Genomic DNA, 25,718 nt, shown 5'->3' with positions numbered 1-25,718 from the left:
CTGCCATTTGTCAAGTGCTCTCTCATTCTTGAACGCTGGAGATCAGAGATGTGTATCAAAAACAGGGTCTAGGAAAAGGGTATTAGCAGTAAAAAATAGAGGTTTACACCTAAGGAACATACAGATCCTGTAATTGTAAAATATAACTATACAGGTAGTCTATATGCAGCAAACCTCTACTCTTACTTATGATCAGTAGTTCCTTATAGCCTGAGGCCTGGCTTCTCAGCTCTGCTGGCTTTATTCATCTCGTAAGAGATAATTAATAAAACTGGTAATATTACTGCTTTGGCTTCACTGAACATTTCTGCCACTATGCATTCTTGCACCTCCTCCCCTTCTATTCATCACCACAATACAGGCAGTCCCTGGTTTACGACGGGTCCGGCTCCTGACATTCCGAGGTTATGACATTTTTCAAATATATTCATCAGAAATTATTTCCCGGTTTACGACGCATGTTCCAGGGTTATGACACGTCATACACTGATCCGACGGAAGAAATAGCTCCAAAACAGCAGAATCATCAAAATTTGGATTTTTTTTTATGAAAAATTCAATAAAAATGCAGTTTACATCGTTTTCAATACACCCACAGCATTAAAAGTAAGGTTTTCTTAGGATTTTTGGACGATTTTTCACGATTTTTCGGTTTACTACGTGGCATAAAAATGGAACCCCCTTAGTAAATCAGGGACTGCCTGTACTCACTAGCCCACGTACTCCACTGACTTCAGCCCTTGGCACTTCTTCCCAGTTATTTATTTTGCAATCATATATACAGTATCACATTTCACAATGCTGGAGTAGTGTAATGGTCTTTTGGTTCTCTTTTTTTTTTTTTTTTGTATTTCATATAATATATTTTACTTGGAATCTGTCTTTACATCCTGTAAGAAGGTCTATCCAACAACATTTTCCTTATTACACAGGTATAAATTTACCTTTTCAGGATTCTAAACTTGTCTTTCTGTGAGACCAGCATATCCCAAGGAACTTTCTTCATGCAGCAGCAATGAACGCTATCAAACTAGTCAGCTCGTGTTAGTCTGAGCTTAGTTTGAATTAATTTTTTCTTTTTTTTCATTATGTTTATATTGTATGTGTTTTTGTTGTGAATATCTGATGTAAGTTTTCACTTTTGTTTTTTCATTTTTACTTGTAGTTTGCTTGAGAGTGGTCAGATAGAGTGGACTCCTCTTCACCTGGATGTCCATAGTTGAATGCTTGCCCTGCTTTGCAGCAAGTACTACCTATAAATTGTTGTTATGTGGTCATTAATAAGAAAAGGGGGCACATAATAAAAACTGGTGTTTTATTGAACATTTCTTTTGGAGATATGGAAAACTCAGTATGAAAATCTGTTACGTGAACTGTATTATAAATTGTGTCTTTAAATCAGCTGAGGAACCCTAGAATGACTTATTCTAGTTCCAGTAGGAACTGATAATACAAACCATTTTCAAGTGAAGGCTGTAGATATATTCCAAAGAAATTAATTAAAACATTGTGAGATGAATCAGTGTGAATCAGACTGACAGTGGAGTTGTATACTAAGTCAATGCTGGAAAATTCCAAGTAGACTCGATAAAGATTGATTTCAAGTGTGCATATTAAGGTTAATAATTTGCACCAGACTATTAACCTAATATCTTTTGTATATAAACTGTCACTGTTTGGTTGATACTGTATGCAGTTGAAGTATTTTGCAATATTTTCTGTAGTATTAAGATTGAATACGGGTTAAGTTTTGATGAGCTATAGTATTAAGTTAGGCTAAGTTAGGTAGAGTTAAGGTTGAAGGTCATAGACCACTGTAATATTAAGATAATAAAATAGGTTAAGGAAAATAAAAGTTTTATTTAGTAACCGTTAATTTGTTCCCATCATCATGCTCCAATTGTGTGACAGAAGAAAAAAGGAGTTGTTAGTAAGAGTAAGGGAGGGCTTAGAAGTAGTAGTAGTGAAGGTTTGAGTGAGGCAGAGAAGAAAGAAAGAGGCCAAAATGATGCTCCTGAGGGAGGTTTCCCAGATTGAGAGATTTAACATCGGGAAGGGAAGAGATATACTACACGAGTTTTTTGATGAGTATGAGAAGTACTGTAGACAAAAATATAGGGAGAATGAAAGTGTGTGGATGAAGTGGCTGGGAGAGTTCTTGGATGGGCAGTTGAACATGTGCTGTAGAAGTGTGTGAGGGTGAGCCACGGTATGAGTCAGTGAAAGCGAGTGCAAGTGGAAAGAATGAAAGGGAGTGTGGTCTACAAAAAGGACGATAGGTATAAGGAGGCAAAAATGAAGGCTGGGGAGGAAGCGGGCTTGTATGTCCATGGGTTTGAGGCTTTAGCCAGAAGGAAGTATGGAAAGTAAGGAACTGAGGAATACAAACACCTCATGCGAAAGTTCTTGGCCACCATTCCAGAGAAGATTAGGGTAATTTTGAATGAGAAGTAAAAAGTTTGGAAGCAGTGGTTGGGAAAGAGCTTAAATTTGGAGGATGTGTTAGAGATCCTACAAGACCTAAGAGTAGATGATGATGAACCAAAGGAGATGTATGTTGAGTCTGAAGTGGTAAATGGAAGGACTTATAAGGATGCTTTGGTGAGTGAGGAGCTAAATTTGATGAAAGCCTTGTTGGAGGAATGTAGGAGAGACCAGGTGGAAAGAGGAAGAAAGAATGTGCAAGTGAATGTGGTGAGTAACAGGAAAAGGGGCTGGAGCAGAAGTTGAGAGAGGTTGAAGAGTGAGAGTGTGAGTAGAGTGAATGAGAATATGAGGGAGAGGCAGCTGGGAGTGAGTAGTAGCAGTAAGGAGTCTTTTAGGTGTACAAGGACTGGGCATGTGAAAGCAGATTGCAGATGGGCCAATGGTGAGTGTTTCGGCTGTGGAAAGAGAGGGCATATTTTGAAAGACTGCCCGCAAGCGAAAGAGTTGAAGTGTTTTGGCTGTGGAAAGGTAGGACATCGAGTGAGAGACTGCCTGAGTGGAAGGAGTGTAGGAGTAAGTGGAAGACATTGTGAAAACTGTGGAATGACTGGACATTTTGCCAGGACTTTTAAGAACCCTCGGAGAAAGTGTGAAGGATGTGAAATGGAGGGTCACGTGAAGGAAGTCTGCCATACCAAACCCCAACCCCAGGGGAAACTAGGTGTGAAGGGGGTTTACCTTGGTGAGCCCTCTGGTATGGAAGGGGTAGATGTGAAGTTGTTAAGGGAGGAAAAGGAAAAGGAGAGTGAAGAAACAGAAGAAATAAATTGGGGAGATAAACAGCTAGTGTTGGTGGAACATAAGAGAAGGTCTAAAAAGGGGAGCAGAAAGAGTAAGAGTACGTTGACTAGGCTGTTTGGAGAGAGTACACATGATGGTTTGTTTGACTTTAAGGGGTTTGAGAAACCGGTAGGTGTGAGGAGTGAAAATACCCTTGCAGTGTCGTTTGGCAGTAGTGAGAATGAGGGTGTAATTGCTTTTGAAGGGTTTGAGTGGGATGTAGAAGGAATGAACTTGTTGAGTACAATGAATGTAGACGAGGATACGCAAGAGTTGGGTGAACTGCAAGCAACGCAAATCATGAGAAAGACGGTATGTATAGTGTGTATGAATTTACTTTGAGTGAAAGAATTGGAAGGGTGAGTGTGAGTGAGAAAGAGTTAGCAGTGCTGGAGAGTGTAAGTGGAGGAGTTTTGGGTAGCATGAGGCGGAGCGTGGAAGAGATGATAGCAGCCATGACAGGTGTTAGTGAAGTGGGAACCGACATAAGTCTACAGAGTTTGAATGAGCTTGGTGTAAGTAGTTCGGAACCAAGGCTAGGTGAGTTTAGCATGGTTGAAACAGAAGTAAATGAAGAAGAGGTGGTGAATGAGAGGCAATGGACCCGAAGTCAAGCTCCAGTTCCGGAGCATGAATAGGTAGTGAGAAAGAGATTTTGAAAATAAAATGGAAATAAGATATCCTTTATTTTAGTAAGGTGGAGTCTGGTAGTCTGAGCTTCGTTTGTATGAATTGATTTTTTCTTTTTCTATTAAGTTTGTGTGTTTTTCTTGTGAATACCTCATGTAAGTTTTCATTTTTTGCTTTTTTACTTGCAGTTTGCTTGAGATTGGTAGGATAGAGTGGACTCCTCTTCACCTGGATGTCCATAGTTGAATGCTTGCCTTGCTTCGCAGCAAGTATTATCTAAAAATTGTTATGTGGTCATTAATTGGAAAAGGGGTCACATGATGAAAACTGGTGTTTTATCAAACATTTCTTTTAGAGATATGGAAAACTCTGTATGAAAATCCATTGTGCGAACTGTATTATTAATTGTGTCTTTAAATCAGTTGTGGGACCACAGAGTCTGACTTATTCTAGTTCCAGTAGGAACTGATAATACAAAACATTTTCAAGTGAAGACTGTTGATATATTCCAAGGAAATTAAAGACATTGTGAGATGAATCAGCGAGAATCAGGTTGACAGTGAAGTTGTATACTAGAACAATGCTGAAAAATTCCAAGTAGACCCGATAAAGATTTATCTTTCAAGTGTGCATATTATTAAGGTTAATAATTTGCACCAGACTATTAATCTAATAGTTTTTGTATATACACTGTTTGGTTGATACTGTATGCAGTTGAAGTAAATTTTTTTTTTTTGTAGTATAAAGATTGAATATAGGTTAAGTTTTGATGAGCTATAGTATAGAGTTAGGCTAAGTCAGGTATAGGTTGAGTTAGGTAGAGTTAAGGTTGAAGGTCATAGACCACTGTAATATTATGATAATAAATTAGGTTAAGGAAAGTCCGAGTTTCATTTAGTAACCGCTAAATTTGTTCCCATCATCCTGCTCCAATTGCGTGTAAGAGAAGAAAGCCCCTACAATCTGGTGCTCAGAACCCATCCCTCAAACTTAAAATGCTGTTGGTATACATATTACCAAATTTCTTTATGAAGCTCTAGAGACAGAATTATCATGTTGTGACTGTTCCATTTCAGGTATCAGTTTAGCCCTGTTTCAGCTTTAATGCCATAAAATGAAAAATGGTGAGGAATATAGTCTCGGTAACTACGCAGATAAATATGGACTTTACTAACATTATTTTTTATGTAATCCTCATGAGCCCTTACTTGTAATTCATCTTGACCACTCACCAGTGAGTGTGTGATGCAGGCTTAAGTTGACTTAGGGAATGTTACTGTCTTGGTGGTCACTGCTTTAGTATAACATGGGCGGTGGTTGCTAGTTCACTCCATACTCATCCATGCGGCTTGTGTTACTGAAGTGTATCCATACACTGGCGTGACACAAAGGGCCTCTGTAAGATTCTGCCACCCAAGGGTTTCTTGTGCTTTATCTGCAACAAACCTCCACTCTCCCTCAGCCTCCCTCCTCACAGTTCTTATCCAAGTAGATCTATGCTTTCTAACTCTTCTGATGCCCACAGGAGCCCACACGACACTATCATAAACTTTCCTCCCAGGAATTCATGTACATTAATAAAAAAACCATAGGTAATTCTACTAATCTTCTAAAAGGTACGAGCAAAAAGGATAATAATCCTTGATGCTAGGTCCTTGTAAGATTTACTTTAAGGATTCCCTGGGTTTCCTCTAAAGCTTGAAGATCATGTCATACTTTGAGGAATTCTCTACATTCATGAATAAATCCTTCAGAAAGAGTTATACATTCCTCCTCCTCCTCCTCCATTATCATTGTTCATCATCACAGGTGTTTATACATCCAATTTTCAAGACATGAAATTGATTTCCTTCCTGTTATCTGCCCTGTACACTTATTGCATGACCTTTCACCTGGTCCAGGCCTTCACCCTAGGCCTTTCAACTAGGCTTGACCCTAATACTCCAGTATCTATTTCAGACACTCTTCCCTGTGCTCATGGAAATGGCAGTGTAGTCTCAATGTCAAGCAGCTCATCTCACGTCGCCCTTTCTGCTTCACAAATATCACAAATATCAAAATCTCCCTGGTTTTAATATGTCAAAAAGAGATAGAAGGCATTAGCTGGAGGAACATTTGTTTACACGTCTACCAATAGGAAACAGTTCAGGAATAACAGCATCTGACACGTAAGAAATGTCTTCCCTAAGAATGGGGTGATCTTATTAAATGATTTAGTCATTTAATTACGCATGTCACTGTTTCCCAGCTTCCAGTTGAGCATAAGCATAAGCAAAAATGGGATTGTAATTTGTATGGATAAATCTTTTTACATGTAAAAAGCCAAGGAGACTCAAACACCCCTTTCACAAAAAATTAATGTTCAACTAACTATAATAGTCACATACAGAGAAAACATAAAACAGTTACACAAAAGTAGGGTACAGTATTAAAATCAAATAACACTGTCTTGGTCAACTATGTATATATCACACAGCAAACTATTCACTTTGCCTTAGTACCTCCCAAGAGAGGTCCTGAATGCTCCTCAACAATTTATTAAGTTCATCTTGCAATGACATCAGTTTCTTCACCACTTCTCTATGATGTGTGACAACATCAATCCTTGAGCAGCACTCCTGCAGAAGCCAATTACTGTATTTATACCACCTTTATGGAGAATAAAAATAATGCATGTAATATTCCACTATGGTAACAGTTTTTATTCCAAGAAAAAATGCTGCCACATAAAATTTCCATGTGTAACTACCAATGGCTCATTCTTGTCGCTTTGCAGGGCCTCAATCAAAAAAAGCTCTTCCTTCAAAGCACTGATGATGCCTATTAAACCAGCCTGCCTGTCTGCCACTTCCGCAGATGTTACAGGAGTTCTGAGACCATGAACATCCTCAGTTTTGTGCATAAGGAGTTCATTCTTCAAGCAGCCTAGCCTATATAGAATGGAACGAGGCAAGCTTGCCACGTCCATTTTAAAGCTGATATCCTGCCATGTAGCATTAAAATTAATAAACATATCATTTCTAATATGATAACAGTACTTCACATACTTCAGGTATTATTCATCATATTTTAGATATAAAATATTCTTAAAGTACTATAGTGAGAGAAAATTGTCTTCAAATCCTTCCCCTGTGAAAAAATAGAGAAGGTATTAGCACAAATAACCCACATTTAATAGAAGCAAAACTGCAATTAGTCTATAAGCAGCACTCTTTTAATTTTCTAGGGGATCTTGATCCCTTCGAATTCCACTAAAGTATCTAGCTTGTCCTATGATTTCTCTAATTTAAAGATAACTATTGTAACAACAAAAGGTCAACATACACATATTCATATCTTAACAAAGCAAAGAACTAAAATAAAATACAATAAACCTGAATAAAGCATTAAGCTCCTTCAACACATCAAATCTATATAACAACTATTTTTCATTATCTCAAATCCATTGTGAGTTCACTTGCCAATATACTTATATTAAAAAGGAAAATCTGGTGTTTATGAGAATCCATGCAGTAACTGTAACGAAATTTATCTTGGGAGAGGTAGATCTACCTCACAAAGATTAATAGAACACAAAAGGTCTGTATAAATATGCCTCAGAGTTTGTGTATTTTTGTATATATTAAAGATATTGGCCATACCATAAATTGGAGTGGGGCCCAGCTGGTTTTCAAAAGTAGTTATCCATACAAAAGGAATATTCTGGAATACGCCATCATCAGTTAAACTAATAATATGAACTTGTCGGGAGGCCATTGGAAATTGGATTTCACTGATGAGGTAATACTCCATTGGAAACTGGATTTCACTGATGAGGTAATACTCCATTGGAAATTGGATTTCACTGATGAGGTAATGCTCCATTGGAAATCGGATTTCACTGATGAGGTAATAATCCATTGGAAATCAGATTTCACTGATGAGGTAATACTCCATTGGAAATCAGATTTCACTGATGAGGTAATACTCCATTGGAAATCGGATTTCACTGATGAGGTAATACTCCATTGGAAATTGGATTTCACTAATGAGGTAATACTCCATTGGAAACTGGATTTCACTGATGAGGTAATACTCCATTGGAAATTGGATTTCATTGATGAGGTAATACTCCATTGGAAATTGGATTTCACTGATGAGGTAATACTCCATTGGATAATTGGATTTCACTGATGAGGTAATACTCCATTGGAAATTGGATTTCACTGATGAGGTAATACTCCATTGGTAATTGGATTTCACTGATGAGGTAATACTCCATTGGAAATTGGATTTCACTGATGAGGCATTACTCCATTGGAAATCGGATTTCACTGATGAGGTAATACTCCATTGGAAATTGGATTTCACTGATGAGGTAATACTCCATTGAAATCGGATTTCACTGATGAGGTAATACTCCATTGAAATTGATTTCACTGATGAGGTAATACTCCATTGGAAATTGGATTTCACTGATGAGGTAATACTCCATTGGAAATTGGATTTCACTGATGAGGTAATACTCCATTGGAAATCAGATTTCACTGATGAGGTAATACTCCATTGGAAATTGGATTTCACTGATGAGGTAATACTCCATTGGAAATTGGATTTCACTGATGAGGTAATACTCCATTGGAAATCAGATTTCACTGATGAGGTAATACTCCACTGGAAATCAGATTTCACTGATGAGGTGATACTAAGACCTCTTCTCTAGTAGGTGTTCCAGCAGATACACCCAGCTTACTCAATGTAGGCAGGAGTTAAAGAGGACCAAAAATCAAGGGAATAACCTCTTTCCCATCCATCCCAGGTCAACAGCCATCTACCCACCACCATCATACTGCCACACCTGCACATGCCTTACAAGTACTCCTTTCACCTGCCCATGTCCATACTTCACCAGTGATCAGGAATACAGAAGTATTCAAAATATATGGCTGCAATATGCATATGTATATAGGTCTGCCTATCTATATATACATATATACACTACCCTACTTACGCACTTTCAGAGATACGAACAGACAGGGTCACAAGTTAAAATTGTTTGAAGCACTCCCATTTACCACCTATACGTTCAAATTTTGCTCTGGGTGCCTATTCTGCTAGTACGAATTTTTTGCAAAGAACTGAAGAACATGAGGAAACACCTGTTCCTTTAACCCCTTCCCTAGTATTCTCATGATTAACTACCATGTATTCTTCTTACAATCAAGATAATATTTGTTCATACTCTTAAAATATTCCTACTTAATTTGATTTAAATCAGTTTGTGATGGACACAGTCGACCTCAGTATTCGCGGGGGATATATACCACCACCACCTGCGAATAGCTAAAATCCGCGAATACTTAAAACCCCCTCTAAAAATGCTTATAACTGCCTATCTTGAAGGTTCAATTACAAATGTATACTTAAAGTATCATCCTACATCAAAAATACCTTAAACAATTATCCTGTTACTGTAGTATTAATCTTTGAAATGATATTAATATTTCAGTCATCTTAAACATTTTTACCTTTAAAGATATATATGTATGTACTTCTAACCCTTCCAGCCAATAACACAGAGCTTACATTAGTTAAACAATTAAAAACGTCAACAATACAGTATATTATGCTTACCTTTCTATCAACCACTCTCCCTTTCTATCTATCTATCCATCTTTCACCATTAGAGAGAGAGAGAGAGAGAGAGAGAGAGAGAGAGAGAGAGAGAGAGAGAGAGAGAGAGAGAGAGAGAGAGAGAGAGAGAGCACTGAGTGGGCAACATATATTTGACTGAGCGTGGGCAACACTTTCTACCCTTCATGGTCAATATGACAAGATATTTGATATATATGACAAGTTACACCCTTCCCCCTCACTCCAAAGCTTTCAGACAAGACTAGGAAAAAGATGAGGGAAAAAATTTATTGAATTAAAATCTTACCAATTCACGTATATTTTCTTTAATGAACTGATATTTTTCTGTTTACATTAACCCCTTCTTTACCAACAATTTGCTTGGGGGTACACAGAATACCACCATTCAAGACTATTGCATAGTACCAGATACATGAAGGTGGTATGCACGTACTACCAACCTTCCTCTTTTTAGCTTTAGACCTCTTATGTTTTCGTAAATTCAGTTTGAAGCGTTTGGAGCAAAACAAACAGTATTAGCACTGCCAGGAGTATGATGAAGCAAAACAAACATTACTGCTGGCTATAGATTCAGACATTTGGATATTTACTGTGTATACATACATGCACACACACACACATTTGGAAACAAGTGTAATCTCTCTCTGAAACAGATGAAAAAGTGTTTCATGGCAACACACTATTCATGTGTAGCGAGTGGAAGGGAGCGTCACAAGTGAAAGGGAGCTTCATTTCGCTTTGTGCTTCTGGGCAGTACAGATAAATATCTAGTAAGCCCAGGATACAATTGGGTAAATCTCTCTCTCTCTATACTTCCCTGACGACTCATGTTGGTTGATAAATCTGTGGTTGTTTCCATCAGAATACTCTCTCCCCCTTTTACATAAAATATATATACCAGCCCCTTGGGATGTACATAAGAAGCATAAATAAATAAATGTGTGCATATGTATAACAAAAACAAATACAAAGACTACATATATCACATAAATGTATGCATGCACACAGACAGCACATATTGGTGTGTGTGTGTGTGTGTGTGTGTGTGTATATATATATATATATATATATATATATATATATATATATATATATATATATATATATATATATATATATATATATATATATATATAATATCTCAACTCATATCAAATATTATTTGAGACTTGCAGATATGCATTTCATTACTGAGAAATACGGTTCGGTAGAGAACGCAATGTTTACAAGTTTACGTGCAAAATAGGCACCGTGTTGGGTACCAACCCCTTGGGGATGTATGTAAATAACATGTGTATACAGTATGTATATACATGTATGTATACATATATATATTACAAAAACAAAGACACACAAAGACTACATATATCACAGACATGTTCCAGAACCCCTCACACATGACGAATTTTTGCGTAAGTTTGGCATGGTCTCTTAAAAATACTAATAAATGTTTACTGTATTTCTAAAGATTAAACACTATATATGACCCTTATCATGCTCCCAAATTATTAAGTTAACTTTTAAATGAAATTAAAGTTGCTGTAATATTTAAAAGTTAGCTTAATACATTACCCTTAAAAAAAGAAATAAAAGGTTGACATAAAAATAGAGTTGGAAGAGAATTTCTGTCTCTCTCCCCTTCTGACCGATCTATTTTTAGAAGTCTTCTCAACCTCTTTTTAATAACTTCTTTATTCTTCGTCTCTTTCTCTTTGTTCTGAAATGCATTTTCATGAACAAACTGTTTTTTGTTTGGACTAATACAACTCTTAGTTATTATGTCTTTATGTTTTAGAACGTATTTGCCACACTAGCACATTTACACTTCGTAGACGGTACAGGTAAAATTAGATCAATTTGAACTATCTACTGTACAGGTCAAGACATAAAGAGAAATAAGTTGTAAAAATGTGTGAGCATTAACTATGAACGAGGGAGAGAGAGAGAGATAAGGGCTGTCCTTACTTAAGAGAGTGAAATTATTTATCAAATATTACGGACACAGAGAATAACGAGAGAGAGAGAGAGAGAGAGAGAGAGAGAGAGAGAGAGAGAGAGAGAGAGAGAGAGAGAGAGAGAGAGAGAGAGAGATTGTTCTTACTTGAAATATCAAGTTAAATTATTTATCAATTATTAGACACAGAGAATAACACACGAGAGAGAGAGAGAGAGAGAGAGAGAGAGAGAGAGAGAGAGAGAGAGAGAGAGAGAGAGAGAGAGAGAGATTTTCCTTACTTGAAATATCAAGTTAAAGTTAAATTATACATGAATTATTACGGAGACAGGGAGAGAGAAAGAAGTTATTCTTATGTTAGATATCAAAGGATGGAAATTCAGTATGAAACTAACTTTTAAATGAAATTAAAGTTATTGTAATTTCATTTAAAAGTTAGCTTAATACATTACCCTTAAAATAAAGAAATAAATGGTTGACGTAAGAATATGGGCGAGTGTGAAGATTACTATACTATTTCTCTCTCCCCCTATTCCACTGATCTATTTTCAGAAGTCTTCACAAGTCTTCAGAAGTCTTCGTTTTTAAAAACTTTTTTATTCTGTCACTTTCTCTTTCTTTTGAAATGCTCTATGAGAGTGAAATTTTTTATGAATTATTACAAGAGAGAGAGAGAGAGAGAGAGAGAGAGAGAGAGAGAGAGAGAGAGAGAGAGAGAGAGAGAGAGAGAGAGAGAGAGAGAATCACATAAGAAACCTTTGATCTGCTAATCAGCAACACTCCCCTTTCTTGTCATGTTCTAGTGACATGTCTGACAGCTTTGCCTTCGAGCTTCTTCTCAAAAGATGAGGGGAAAGAATTTGTTTGTTTAAAATATGTATCACATAGAAATTTTGTAATTACAGTTGTTATTACTATTATTATTATTATTTGAAAATTAGTACTTACTATTAGGTAAAAAATTTATTTATCACACAAAACAAATAAACATATACATGTAACATAAAAATACTCTCATCTCAATAAAAGACAGAGAGAGAGAGAAATTATTACTTTTATTAATTAATGTTATTCAATTTGCACATTAAAGCTTGAAAACTTATAAATTACAAAAAAAATTAGGGGATCGAAGAGGAAAGCCATCCAGATATAGACTGATGTTTATGCCCAATAACCCTTAAATGTTGAGCCTCTATTTACGAAAGTGTCTGCTGTATGCCAGCGGCGTTCGGGAGTTAGTGCCGAAGCAGAAAAAAAGTTTTTTTTCAAAAAATCACACCACGCTTAGTTTTTAAGATTAAAGAGTTCATTTTTGGCTTCTTTTTTTGACATTGCCTGAAGTTTAGTATGCAACCATCAGAAATGAAAAAATATCATTATCATATATAAATATTGAAATATATGGCAGCGCGAAAAAAAAATTTCACATATAATTGTATACAAATAGCGCTGTGAGCAAAACGGTTAAAGCTAATGAGTTATTTTTTTTTCTTTGCATTGTACACTAAATTGCAATGATTTTGGTATATAACAAATTGTAAAACAATCAAAGCAACACAGAGAAAATAATATCAAAAGTGATGCATGAATTCGTAAGGCGTGGACGTAAAAAAAAGTTTTTTTCAAAAATTCACCATAAATCGAAATATTGTGCTGGAGACTTCTCATTTGTTGCAAAATGAAGGTAATTGATTGAATATTACTAGACTGTAAGTGTTTTAGCTTACAATTGCAGTTTTCGACCATTTCGGTCGAGTTAAAGTTGACTGAAGGTCAAATTTTTTCTATTTATCGTGATTTATATGAAAACATTTCAAAACTGATAAAAGCTACAACCATGAGTTATTTTTTTGTTGTATTCTACATGATATTGTGCACATTTTCATATATAAAACTTTATGTAACGACTAATATAAAACTGTGCAAACATTACGACAAAGTGACGAAAGGGGGGCTCTCCATGAACAAAATGGAGACGCCCTCCCTCAAACCTTGATGGTCTTGTCTGCACGAAAAAGGACTCCTAGCCAGTCCAAGGCGAAGTCTCCAAATAAGTCCAAGAAACTGAAAGCTTCAAACAACTCAAAGAGGTCTTTGACAAGGAGGTCAAGTTCTGATGACGAAAAGCATAATTTTCACCAACATAAACTCCCAGCGTCGGGAAGGAGCTTTCCTAGTGGCATAGGAAAGAAAACCTCCTACGGATTAAGCGCGAGGAAGGAAAGACGAAGGAAGCCTTACCTTGCTCTCTCTTAGCAGAAAACCAAACATCAATCTCAAATGTCTTCCTGGAAGACAAGGAAAGCACCATTGTGGGGAACCTAGGTCTGTCATCTGGAAGGCTTTTCATCAGGAATGAGGTAGATGAGACCGGGTCTAGCAGGAGCCAAAAAAGGGTAGGAAAGCTTGCCCACAAAAATTGAAGGAGAGCTGCACAGGCTAGGAGACCCGCGGCAGGGAACGGGTGCTTGATGCACCGAGAAGGAGATTGTTACCGAAGAGTTGGTGCCAGGTGCTTGGGAGCTGGCTCCGGGCGCTCAGAAGCAGGCGCCAAGTGCTCAGGAGCTGGCGTCAGGTGCTCAGAAACTGGTGGTGGACACTCAGGAGCTGGTGTCAGGCACTCGCGAGGCGATCGGTGCTTGAAATGTAGACAACGGGCGCCTGAGAGGGATTGTTGGGCACTTGGGAGTCAATTACTGGCACCCAACAGAAGTTCGCTCAGGAGAGAAATTCTCCAGACTGTTCCATGCACTACAGGAAGGTTGAGGACTGCGCCCGGCTCCTTAAACTGCTAATTGGGCAGCAAAGAAGAACGGCCAGCATTGCCTGCGAGCCTCTTCAATGGATAAGACAAATCTAGAACGTGCTTGCAAAGCTTCCAAGTCCGGGCTGGAGTCTTGAGAGTTGGATGACACCTGACGCACATCCACAGAAATGCCTTTCCAACGGCTGTCTGTCGAAGCCTGGGAGCGATCAACAGGATCGACTGAGGGGGTGACTACCCATGGGCAAACCCCCGGCCTCCCTTGGACCTCCAGTATGTCTTCCCCCAGGTTTAGGGGAGTATGACAGGGACCTTCGTCTATGAGAACTGGCGGGACGAGCAGCCACCTCCTCCATTTGCATAACACTTTCTCCCGTCAAGATGCCTTTCCAGTGGCTGTCTGCCATTACCTGGGAACGCACAACAGGTTCGACTGAGGGGGCGCAACTACCCATGGTCCAACCTGTCGGCCTCCATTGGACTTGCAGTATGTCTTCTCCCAGATTTAGAGGAGTATGACATTGACCTAGGTCTAGGAGAACCGACGGGACAAGTAGCCACCTCCTCCACTTGCCCAACACTATCACTTGTCAGTTCTTCACTGGAGGAGGGGGGGGGGGTTAGAGTTCTTGGCTGGCATGCTGTTCGCCCAGTATTCGACTCTCCGACCGGCCAATGAAAAATTAGAAGAATTTATTTCTAGTGATGGAAATTCATTTCTCGTCATAATGTGGTTCGGATTCCACAATAAGCTGTAGGTCCCGTTGCTAGGTAACCAGCTGGTTCTTAGCCACGTAAAATAAATCTAATCCTTCGGGCCAGCCCTAGGAGAGCTGTTAATCAGCTCAGTGGTCTGGTTAAACTAAGATATACTTAACTTTTAACTATCACTTGTCACTTTGCAGAAAGTGGCTCTGCCTGAATATGTTTTCCATCAACACCTTCAGTGATGCACCTAACTCCACCGCTGTATTTACTAGTAGGACAATTTTCTTGTGAAACCTAGATTCCAGATTGGCAATGATATCCAGTTCGGTAGTGAGGGAGCGAGGTGCAGGAGTAGGTGGATTAAAAGTAGGAGGGCTAGCAGCAGGAGAAAAAATAGGAAGAGGGAAAGAATGAATAGCAGAGCTATCTTCTAACCTAGGCTAGGGTAGAAAACCAGGCTAAGGGAAGCTTCGTTTCTAGGCTCTAGAGGCCGCTTTCCTTTTTCTATCCCTCTCTAACTTGTCTACTTGAGATTATGTACCTTCTACTCTTGCTAATCATTACATTTAGCACAAATTTTCTCCCTACTATATTTCTGCCCACTACATCTACTGCAAATTATATGAAGATGTGATTAACCCTTAAACGCCGAGCCTCTTTTTACAAAAATGTCTCCCGTATGCCAGCGGCGTTCGGTGAGTTAGCGCCGAAGCAGAAAAAAAGTTTTTTTAAAAAAATCACAGCACACTTAGTTTTTAAGATTAAGAGTTCATTTTTGGCTCCTTTTTTTGTCATTGCCTGAAGTTTAGTATGCAACCATCAGAAATGAAAAAAAATATCATTATCATATATAAATATTGGAATATATGACAGCGAAAAAAAAACTCTTACATAATTGTATACAAATCGCGCTGTAAGCACAACAGTTAAAGCTAATGAGTTAATTTTTTTTTAGTTGTATTGTACACTAAATTGAGATGATTTTGGTATATAACAAATTGTAAAATGATCAAAGCAACACAGAGAAAATATTATCACAAAATGATGCATGAATTCGTAAAGCGAGGACGTAAAAAAATGTTTTTTTTTCAAAAATTCACCATAAATCGAAATATTGTGCTAGAGACTTCCCGTTTGTTGAAAAATGAGGCTAATTGATTGAATATTACTAGACAGTAAGTGTTTTAGCTTACAATTGCAGTTTTTGACCATTTCGGTCGAGTTAAAGTTGACCTAAAGTCGAATTTTTTCTATTTATCGTGATTTATATGAAAATATTTCAAAACTGATAAAAGCTACAACCATGAGTTATTTTCTGTTGTATTTTACATGAAATTGCGCACATTTTCATATATAAAACTTTATGTAACGACTAATATAAAATGGTGCAAATATTACGACAACGAGACAAAAGAATTTCTGAGATGTTCGGCCGAGTTACCACAAGAGAAGTAAGGAAAATGTTTTTAAAAATTCACCATAAATCGAAATATTGTGCTAGAGACTTCCAATTTTTGCAAAATGAAGGTAAACGATTGAATATTACTAGAATGTAAGAGTTTTAGCTTACAATTGCGTTTTTACCATTTCGGTCGAGTTAAAGTCGACCGAAGGTTGAAATTTTGGCAGTTATCGTGATTTATATGAAAATATTTCAAAACTGATAAAAGCTACAACCATGAGCTATCTTCTGTTGTATTCTATGAAATGAAATTAATGTAAAATGATGCAAACATTATTTTCAAATATAAAAGATTATATATATATATAATATATATATATATTAATGTAAAATGATGCAAACATTATACAATATATATATATATATATATATATATATATATATATATATATATATATATATATATATATATATATATATATATATATATATATATATATTACATACAGTAAACACCCCGTATTCATGGTCTCACAATTTTTCTCGGACTCACCTATTCGCAGATTTCTCTATGGAACATATATACACATTTGCTGAAATTCGCCCATTCACAGTATTTTTCACTGACAAATATTCACTAATTACTGTATTTTCATGACTAAATGCACTTTTTGTGATAACACTATTAAAATACTCAGGTAGTGCTTGGGTTACGATAATTTGCCTTATGGGGTAGGCAATTAATACCGATATGACAATATTCATGAAATATTTTAAAATTTTGCGCGGGCACAGGCAGCAGCGTACAGTCAGGCAGTGAAAGAGACCAAATTAAAATAGACCAACTTCTTCTCCTCATCCATCTCTTTATCCCATCTTCTAGTTAAAAAAGTAAAAGAGAATGATAAAAGTATTGTTAGTAAAATGTTATACTCTTGCGTAAATGCACACAGCCATAAACAACCCAAAGACAAACTGTTGTTTTGCTTATCACCGAATTGGATAACAACAGCCATTTTGCTTGTATTTCAACCATCGTACGGCAATAAACAATTACCATAGTTATAGTACAAATGACATTAGCAGAATAGGACTGATGTATTTTTAACATTATACCTTTATTCGGTGTGGATAAAAGATCGGCAAGGAAATATACAGTACTGCTAAGTTTAAGCTGCAAGTTGTAGCTGAAGCTGGGAAAACAATGTCCAAGCTGCTAATGACTGTAAATTATCGTGCATCTGTAACATGGATGAAACTTGGCTGTAATTAGAATTGGAGATAATTTTAACCCTTCAACGCTGACTGGACGTATTTTACGTCGACGAAAATTGTCTGTCAGGTGCCAAATGGATGTAAAATACGTCGACTACAAAAAGTTTTTTTAAATATTCGCAGAAACATACTTATAGGCCTCGTTTGCGAAAAATTTTAAATCACGCGCCTTGAGGGATGCTGGGAGTTCACGGATCACGCTGTTGTTTTGTTTACAAGCGTGACCCAGCTGCGCATGCGCGAATTTCTTTCTTATCCCAAAAGAAAGCATCAGCTAACTCTGCTGAAAATCTCAGAAATTCTTTAGTCACTTTGTCGTAATTTTTGCACTGTTTTCTGTTAGCCTTTACATAAAGTTTTATATATGAAAATGTGTGCAATTTCATGTAGAATACAACAGAAAATAACTCATTGTTGTAGCTTTTATCAATTTTCACATATTTTCATATAAATCATGATAGGTGCCAAAATTTCAACCTTTGGTCAACTTTGACTCGACCAAAATGGTAGAAAAATGCAATTGTAAGCTACATTCTTGCATTCTAGTAATATTCAATCATTTACCTTCATTTTGCAACAAACGAGAAGTCTGTAGCACAATATTTTGATTTATGGTGAATTTTTGAAAAAAACTTTTTCCTTATTTCCTCGCTAACTCTGCTGAAAATCTTGTAAGAGCCTGACGCCGTCTCTTCCAAACACGTGTGTGTTCGTCGTCCATCGGAGTGGACAAGACAACAAGAGCATCTCGTTTTCTTTCTCTAAAGGAACGCGATTTCAACCATACAATATTTCCGTCTGTTTCTCCCTAACCATTGTTGTCTTGATGTACTCGTATGTACAATCACCACTACTTGCATTGCCATGCAAGCATTCTAATCATGTACTCATAATGTTCCAACGAATCTTCTGTATCAAACTGTGTGTATGTTTCTGTTTGTGAAGATGCCAAACGTCTCGCCACTCCGATGGATGACGAACACACGAACACACGTGTTTGGAAAAGATGGCGTCAGGCTCTTACAATCTCAGAAATTCTTTAGTCACTTTGTCGTAATTTTTGCACAGTTTTGTATTAGCCGTTACATAAAGTTTTATATATGAAAATGTGTGCAATTTCATGTAGAATACAACAAAAAATAGCACATGGTTGTAGCTCTTATCAATTTTGACATATTTTCATATAAATCACAATGTGCCAAAATTTCAACCTTTGGTCAACTTTGACTCGACCGAAATGGTCGAAAAATGCAATTGTAAGCTAAAACTCTTACATTCTAGTAATATTCAATCATTTACCTTCATTTTGCAATAAACAAGAAGTCTCTAGCACAATATTTTGATTTATGGTGAATTTTTGAAAAACATTTTTTCCTTACCTCTGTGCACGCTAACTGCTGAAAATCTCAGAAATTCTTTAGTCACTTTGTCGTAATTTTTGCACCGTTTTATATTAGCCGTTACATAACATTTTTTATATGGAAATGTGTGTAATTTCATGTAGAATACAACAAAACATAACTCATGGTTGTAGCTTTTATCAATTTTGAAATATTTTCATATAAATCACGATAAGTGCCAAAATTTCATCCTTCGGTCAACTTTGACTCGACCGAAATGGTAAAAAAAATACAATTTAAGCTAAAACTCTTACATTCTAGTAATATTTAATCATTTACCTTCATTTTGCAACAAACGGGAAGTCTCTAGCACAATATTTCGATTTATGGTGAATTTAAAAAAAAAACTTTTTTTTACATCCATGCATTACGAATTCATGCATCATTTTATGATAATATTTTCTCTGTGGTGCTTTGACCATTTTACAATTTGTTATATACCAAAATCATCTCAATTTAGTGTACAATACAACAAAAAAAAATAACACAACTCATTAGCTTTAACCGCTTTGCTCACAGCGTGATTTGTATACAATTATATATGAATTTTTTTTTTGCTTTCATATATTCCAATATTTATATATGATAATGATATCTTTTTCATTTCTGATGATTGTATACTAAACTTCAGGCAATGACAAAAAAAGGAGCCAAAAATGAACTCTTAATCTTAAAAACTAAGTGTGCTGTGATTTAAAAAAAAAAAACTTTCTTTCCACTTCGGCGCTAACTCTCAAACCCGGTCGGCATACGGCAGACACTTTTGTAAATAGAGGCTCGGCGTTTAAGGGTTAATCAAAACTACTGGGCATGAAAAAACAAATTACTGCTATTTTTATGCCGATAAACAATATATACATAAGGCTCGAATTGTGATGAAATCAAGTGAAAATAGCAAACGGAATCTTGATTTTTTTACACAAAACAAACGCCCCAAAACAGCCAACATCATCTATTAACGAAAAAAATAGCTAAATCAATTTCACAACGAGACGTATTTAAGTTATATTTCGGCTTGAAAACACTTCATACAACGAAAAATAACCTTGCCCCATATAAATAAAGTATCTAGAGATTCATTTATGCTAACTAGAAGCAAGAAAAGCGCTCTGAACTGAGTTAAATACGGCAAAATAAACTTGGAGTGTAATCGATTTCCAAACTAAAACATTGATCGCTATGATCGCAATTTATATTATCAAAGCAATATAAGAATATATACAATATTACAGGATACAGTAAATTAAGGCATAACATTTTAAAAGATCCATGGAAAAGATGCATATTTGTTATGTTGATGTTTATATAATGCGATATGTGAATATAGAGTACAGTATAATGTAGGCTACGCTACCATATATGTATACAATATACCATAGTATAGGCTAAGCTAATTCTTGTTTGTTATTCAATTTCTCTTCGTACTGGATTATCATAAGTCACTCTGCATGAACCTCCAGAATTAGCTGATATTAATAATTACTATACCGTGCATGTATAGAGTATACTTTATAGTGTAGGCTGCTACCATATTTGCAAACACGGTACGGAGTACCCTAGTGTAGGCTAGGCTATATTCGAGATACATTTTTTCCAACAAATGATGGGTTTTTTGGAACCTAACCCCATCATAAATAGGATAATACCTGTATAAGTATTTTTAGTTTGTTTTTGTATGTTTGAACTATCAAAATAGGCAGTTCCAAGTGTGTTTAAAAGGGTTCTAAGTATTCGTGGGTTTTAGCTCTTCGTGCGGGGGGGAGGGGTATGTATCCCCTGCAAACACAGGGGTTTACTATATATATATATATATATAATGTGTGTAAATATATACATATACACACACATATATATATATCATAATATTATGATATTGTGTGAGCTGTAATTATAATTTTACAAAATAAAATAACAAATTACAGTATTACAAAAAACATGCATAATTTAGTAAAATTAACATATTTTTAGGAATGTCTTGTAAGTGGAAGGCAGGGAAAATTTTTTTAGAATTTTTTGTCTTACACCATGTGCATTTGCATACCTTCCTCTTTCCATTGATGTGTTTTTTCTTAAATTGGCCCAGCTTAAAGTCTGTCCAGTCTGGGGGTGTGCTTGATATTTATTTAGCCCGTCCCTTAAGGGTTAATCTTTACATCCTCAGGATTTGTAATGTTACATTTCATACATGCTACAGAACTGCAGTGATCCCTACACATGGCATACAAGACATTTAATTTTTTTGATTGCCTATTCTCTTTTGCTCCCTTTCCAGATGCTACAGAACTGCAGTGATCCCTACACATGGCATACAAGACACTTAATTTTTTAGACTGCCTATTCTCTTTTGCTCCCTTTCCAGATGCTACAGAACTGCAGTGATCCCTACACATGGCATACAAAAGCCACTTAATTTTTTAGACGGCTTATTTGCTTGTGCTCCCTTTCCAGACTCCATAACCTTGGTTCTATGTACTCTGGTTTTCAACTCACTCTTCTCTATTCCAGTCTCCCTGTTTTAAGAAAAATCACTAAAGCCTTCTTCTATTGCTTCTGTCATTCCCAAATACTTCCCTCTAATGTTATACATGGATACATAATGTTTTTCATGTCAGTGGAAAGAAAGAACTGTACTACAATTATAAAAACAGTATTCTACCTTATAGATACAAGGTAAAATATGTCTAAACTTCTTAACCAACACCCATAGCTATTTAACAGTATGTAAATTTTTGTACTGAAACTTATTTTTTAGATACTTACCTACTGTTAAACATAGCTATATCTTCATGCCAGCAAGCACTATTGGTATTCAAAATACAGACTGCTTAGCCCTACCCAGGTGACATTCTAGTTCACCTTGTTTCCACCAAATGTCCCTTGAATGGTTTAGTTCCCATCAGAATTCTTTTTGCCCACCCACTTACCTACTTAACAGTAAGTATCCACATAATAAATTTTATGAAAATTTATATTATTTGGGATGAATCTTACCTACTGTTCAAGATAGCTGACTCCCACACTCTAAGAATGATGGAGGGTTATTGCAGTTAGAAGAGAATCCACTCAGCCAAGTAAACCTGAAGTTTCTAACATGAAATCCAGAGCATTCTTACTTGATCTGGGATCATCCCGCCAGGTGGATTCCTCTCAGGGAGCAAGGCACTCAATTACAGCATGATAAGAGCAGCCTTATGGAGAAAGCTGTCTCTGCACAAGTCTAACAAATGGCAATCAAAATTAAAAGAACACCTACTGATACAAAGGTATGCTTATAAACAAATAAAGTACCTTCATGCTCCCAACATTTATGACTGGGCTTTTAAAAGCAGGGAAAGAGATTACAAGACTACTCTCTTGTTATGTTCAGTAACAAACTGTACCCACTATGACTTGCAGACTAAGTACCCACTATGACTAGCAGACTTAAAACAATTTTTTAAGTGAAATTTCCAAGTCTTTACATTGATGCAAGGCAAAAACAGAGTTACTGTACATCTATAATGCACCAAACTAATTGTCTCCTCCAGAGATATATTTCTCAAAAAATGAAGTAGCAATAGCTCTTAATACATATACCCTCAACAAAGGTAACAGTTCAGGATTAAGCTTCTCCTTCACTAACTCAACCAAGTACTGAAAAAGGGCAATTTTAGACATGTGAGTGTTAGGGTTTTTAACTCAACAAAACAAATGATTAATTTTGTCTTTTATAGGCTTTAATCTGTAAAAGTAGGCCTTAACTGCCAATATCAGGCATAAAAGGACCTCTTCCACTTTACCCACCAAGGAGGTCAAGTTTGGGATTCTGTCAACTCTTGGAAGAACTTTTGCCTTGACATCATTCTTTGCTCTGAAAAGGCTAAAGGAAAAAATTGTTTCTCCAATGCAAAAACCTATGGTTCATGAAAATGCCTGCAATCCACTTACCCTTTTAGCAGTTGCTATAGCTACCAAAAAGTGTCATCACAGTTAAATACTACAAACAAATTGTTTCCAAGGGCTTTAACGTATCTACAAAAAAAAACTTTACACCAGGTCTAAAATTCCAAGACAGGTTGATATGGGATCTAAGAGCTTCAATTTCAAAAGATCTGAGGGCCTCTTTAAGATGTGGATTGTAACGACATCTATCTGGACATGATGCAACACAGAAGCGAGCATCAATCTATAATGCCAGGAATCAACAGCTTCTTAACATCATATGGAACGCAAAAAATTCATAATGTTATCCACAGAGGTAAGGGTGCAGGAAATTCCTCTAAAGTGACAACAGGAGTAATAGACACACCATTATTTTTTTTTTTTATCTAAATTAGAAATTAAATTTCCTCTCAACTTAAGGATAGATTTTCTAGATGCCTTAGAAAAACCTCTCACTTGTAAGAGATGGCTGACAGTCTCCATGTAGTTATCTGAAGCACAAGGAGGTTTTGATGAAATCTCACGTCTCCTGAAGACTAATCAGCACCAAAATCAATTTTGTGTCTGGGAGGGACTTCCTGTACCAAGTCTCTTCCAGGCAGAATTGGAATGGTCTCATCCTAAGCCCTGACAAGTTGACAAACTTCTCCAGCGACGTGATATGCTTCTCTGGAACCTTCTTTAAAAGCTGAAATCCTCCTTGAAGAGAGATAGTAAGTTGCCTATTCATTTCTTCAGAGGAAGAGCCATCCTCAACCCCTGACAGAGAAGTAACAAATGAAGAAATAAGTCATTAACCCTCAGAATCCCTTTGTAAGAATTGATTATAACTAGCCATTCATCAAAGTACAGAAGAATTCTGATTCCCAGAAGATGACAGCAACCACCAATGGGAGCTAACACCCCCCTAAAAACTTCAGGAGCTGTACTGAGAATGAAGAATAGTGCCTTGATTGAATAATTTCCCAGCAAACACAAGGCGAAGGTATTTGCATGAACAAGGGCCTATAAGGATACAGATATAAATGTCCTTCATATCCACTGAAATCATCCAATCATTCTGCTGAACTGCACTGAGAACTGTGCTAAATGATTCCATGTCCAAGATTGGGTGCCAAACTCCCGACACTTTCAGAAACAGCCAGCTGTAAAAACCTGGAGAAATTTATCACCACTTGCTGATTACCTCCTTTGACAGAGAAACAACTTCCTTTTGCAAGACTAGGAACTTGTCCTGGTGCTGAAGATATGCAGAAAAAGTTATCAGAGCTATTGACTGAGGAGGTCCTCCTCAGTTGATCCTCCCATAAAAATAATTATATAACCCTCCCTGAGTGCCTCACCACCCAGTGTTCTGTCACTAAGTCTTGCCAAACACTCCAAAAGGCCTGCTGACATCTTCCTACAGGAACCAGAGGGCAGCAAGAGTAAGGTTTTTCAGGGATGTGAAGTCTTACTCTTACTGTGTCCTGAAAACCACCCATGCAAGGGCTACAACAAGGAAGAAGCAGCTGGAGAGGAGGGCGGAAAGTCTTAGAAGGCAGACCAGGAGTAGGTGCTAGTATCTGCTTCAAAAAATCAGAGATCAGTTCTCCTGAGCAGAAATATCCTCCCTAATCACCTTAAGAGGGATGGCTTAAGGAGGCATTCAAGGAATGAGTTGAAAATCACAGCCAGCTTCTGAGAAAGTGATACCTTCAAGGTGAAATAAGTGCACAATCACTATCTCTTATGCACAGCATTGGTAAATGCACGTAACATCTCTCCAAAAGCATCTGATGGGGCTTTGAAAAGGAAAGTCCAAAATCTCCAAGGATTCCTCCAAAATCTTAACCCCTTCCAATGCCAAAAATTCCTTAAGCTGGTGCAAGGAGTGGGTAACTGTGCTAGGTAAAAGCTTGGCAAAAGACAACACCTCAATGTGGAAAAGACTTGGATGAATTTTCAGTCTCAGCATTGTACTAAAGCACTTTGCTGGTAGCAAGAACTTGCCTCTGCATAGGGTTCAAACAAGCAAAAAAGTTTGCATCTTGAACTGAAGGAAGAAAAGTACTAGCATTCATAAAAGACACCTTATGAACCATGATGCAAGAAATCGCCTTCTATCAAGCCCTAACCAAAGGGGGAAAGCCTAGGGTTTTTCACAGACTTAGCAGGTGCCAACAAACTGAAGGACAACAGACTTAGTCTCTACTCATTCCACCTCCTCAACTAAGTGAGGATAAAGAGAAGCACAATGATCAATGAGTTTCTGAAACACAAAAGATGTCAACTCTGCCTCAATCTTCTCATCCACCAGGCTAGGAGAGCCAGGGCAGGCATATGCCAACTCCTTAAATAAAATCCCAGATGACTTGGGAGGAGACTGAATACTGTCAACAGAAGGCAAATCACAAGTCAATATAGTTGTTAGAGTGTTTGGTGTGTGTATGTGAGTGCCATCTAGCTCAGACTTAACTGAGGTGCCTGCTAATGAAGCTGAAATAGAAACATTAAAGGTGGTAGATGAAGAATGGCTACTGACAGCTGGAGATACATACGACAGAAGTGTAAGTAGAGGATTACTAAGGGATAAAAGGAGTGGAAGGAATGGAATGAGACTCAGAAACACAAACAGATGAGATAGGCTTAATGCAGACTGAGCAATATTATTGCTGGATATGGAACAAATAACAGAAGTAGTCTTAACATTACCATTACTGTTATCCTCTCTTAAATTATGTGCAAAAGCTAAGCTAACCTCACTACTATTCAAGCCTGAAG

The 25,718-nt window shown here is 36.9% G+C and overlaps 1 protein-coding gene across 5 annotated transcripts in view; it reads right to left on the bottom strand.

The window, feature by feature from the left end:
- The window catches only part of AIMP2 (aaRS-interacting multifunctional protein 2), a 197,513-nt gene that overhangs the window by 111,043 nt on the left and 60,752 nt on the right, over positions 1–25,718 (bottom strand). For 2 of the 5 annotated variants that reach the window (XM_067110115.1, XM_067110116.1), the window contains 2 exons: positions 6,647–6,880; positions 6,399–6,515 (listed from right to left, as the gene is read on the bottom strand). The exons of 2 other annotated variants lie outside the window; for them this stretch is intronic. In XM_067110115.1, the coding sequence (XP_066966216.1) occupies positions 6,399–6,515; positions 6,647–6,880 (351 nt within the window). The remainder of the gene's footprint in view (positions 1–6,398; positions 6,516–6,646; positions 6,881–25,718) is intronic. One more of the 5 variants, XM_067110117.1, reaches the window with a different exon arrangement.

Source organism: Macrobrachium rosenbergii, chromosome 10 (assembly GCF_040412425.1).
Source record: "Macrobrachium rosenbergii isolate ZJJX-2024 chromosome 10, ASM4041242v1, whole genome shotgun sequence".
NCBI lineage: Eukaryota > Metazoa > Arthropoda > Malacostraca > Decapoda > Palaemonidae > Macrobrachium > Macrobrachium rosenbergii.
This window is presented reverse-complemented; position numbering and strand designations above follow the sequence as displayed.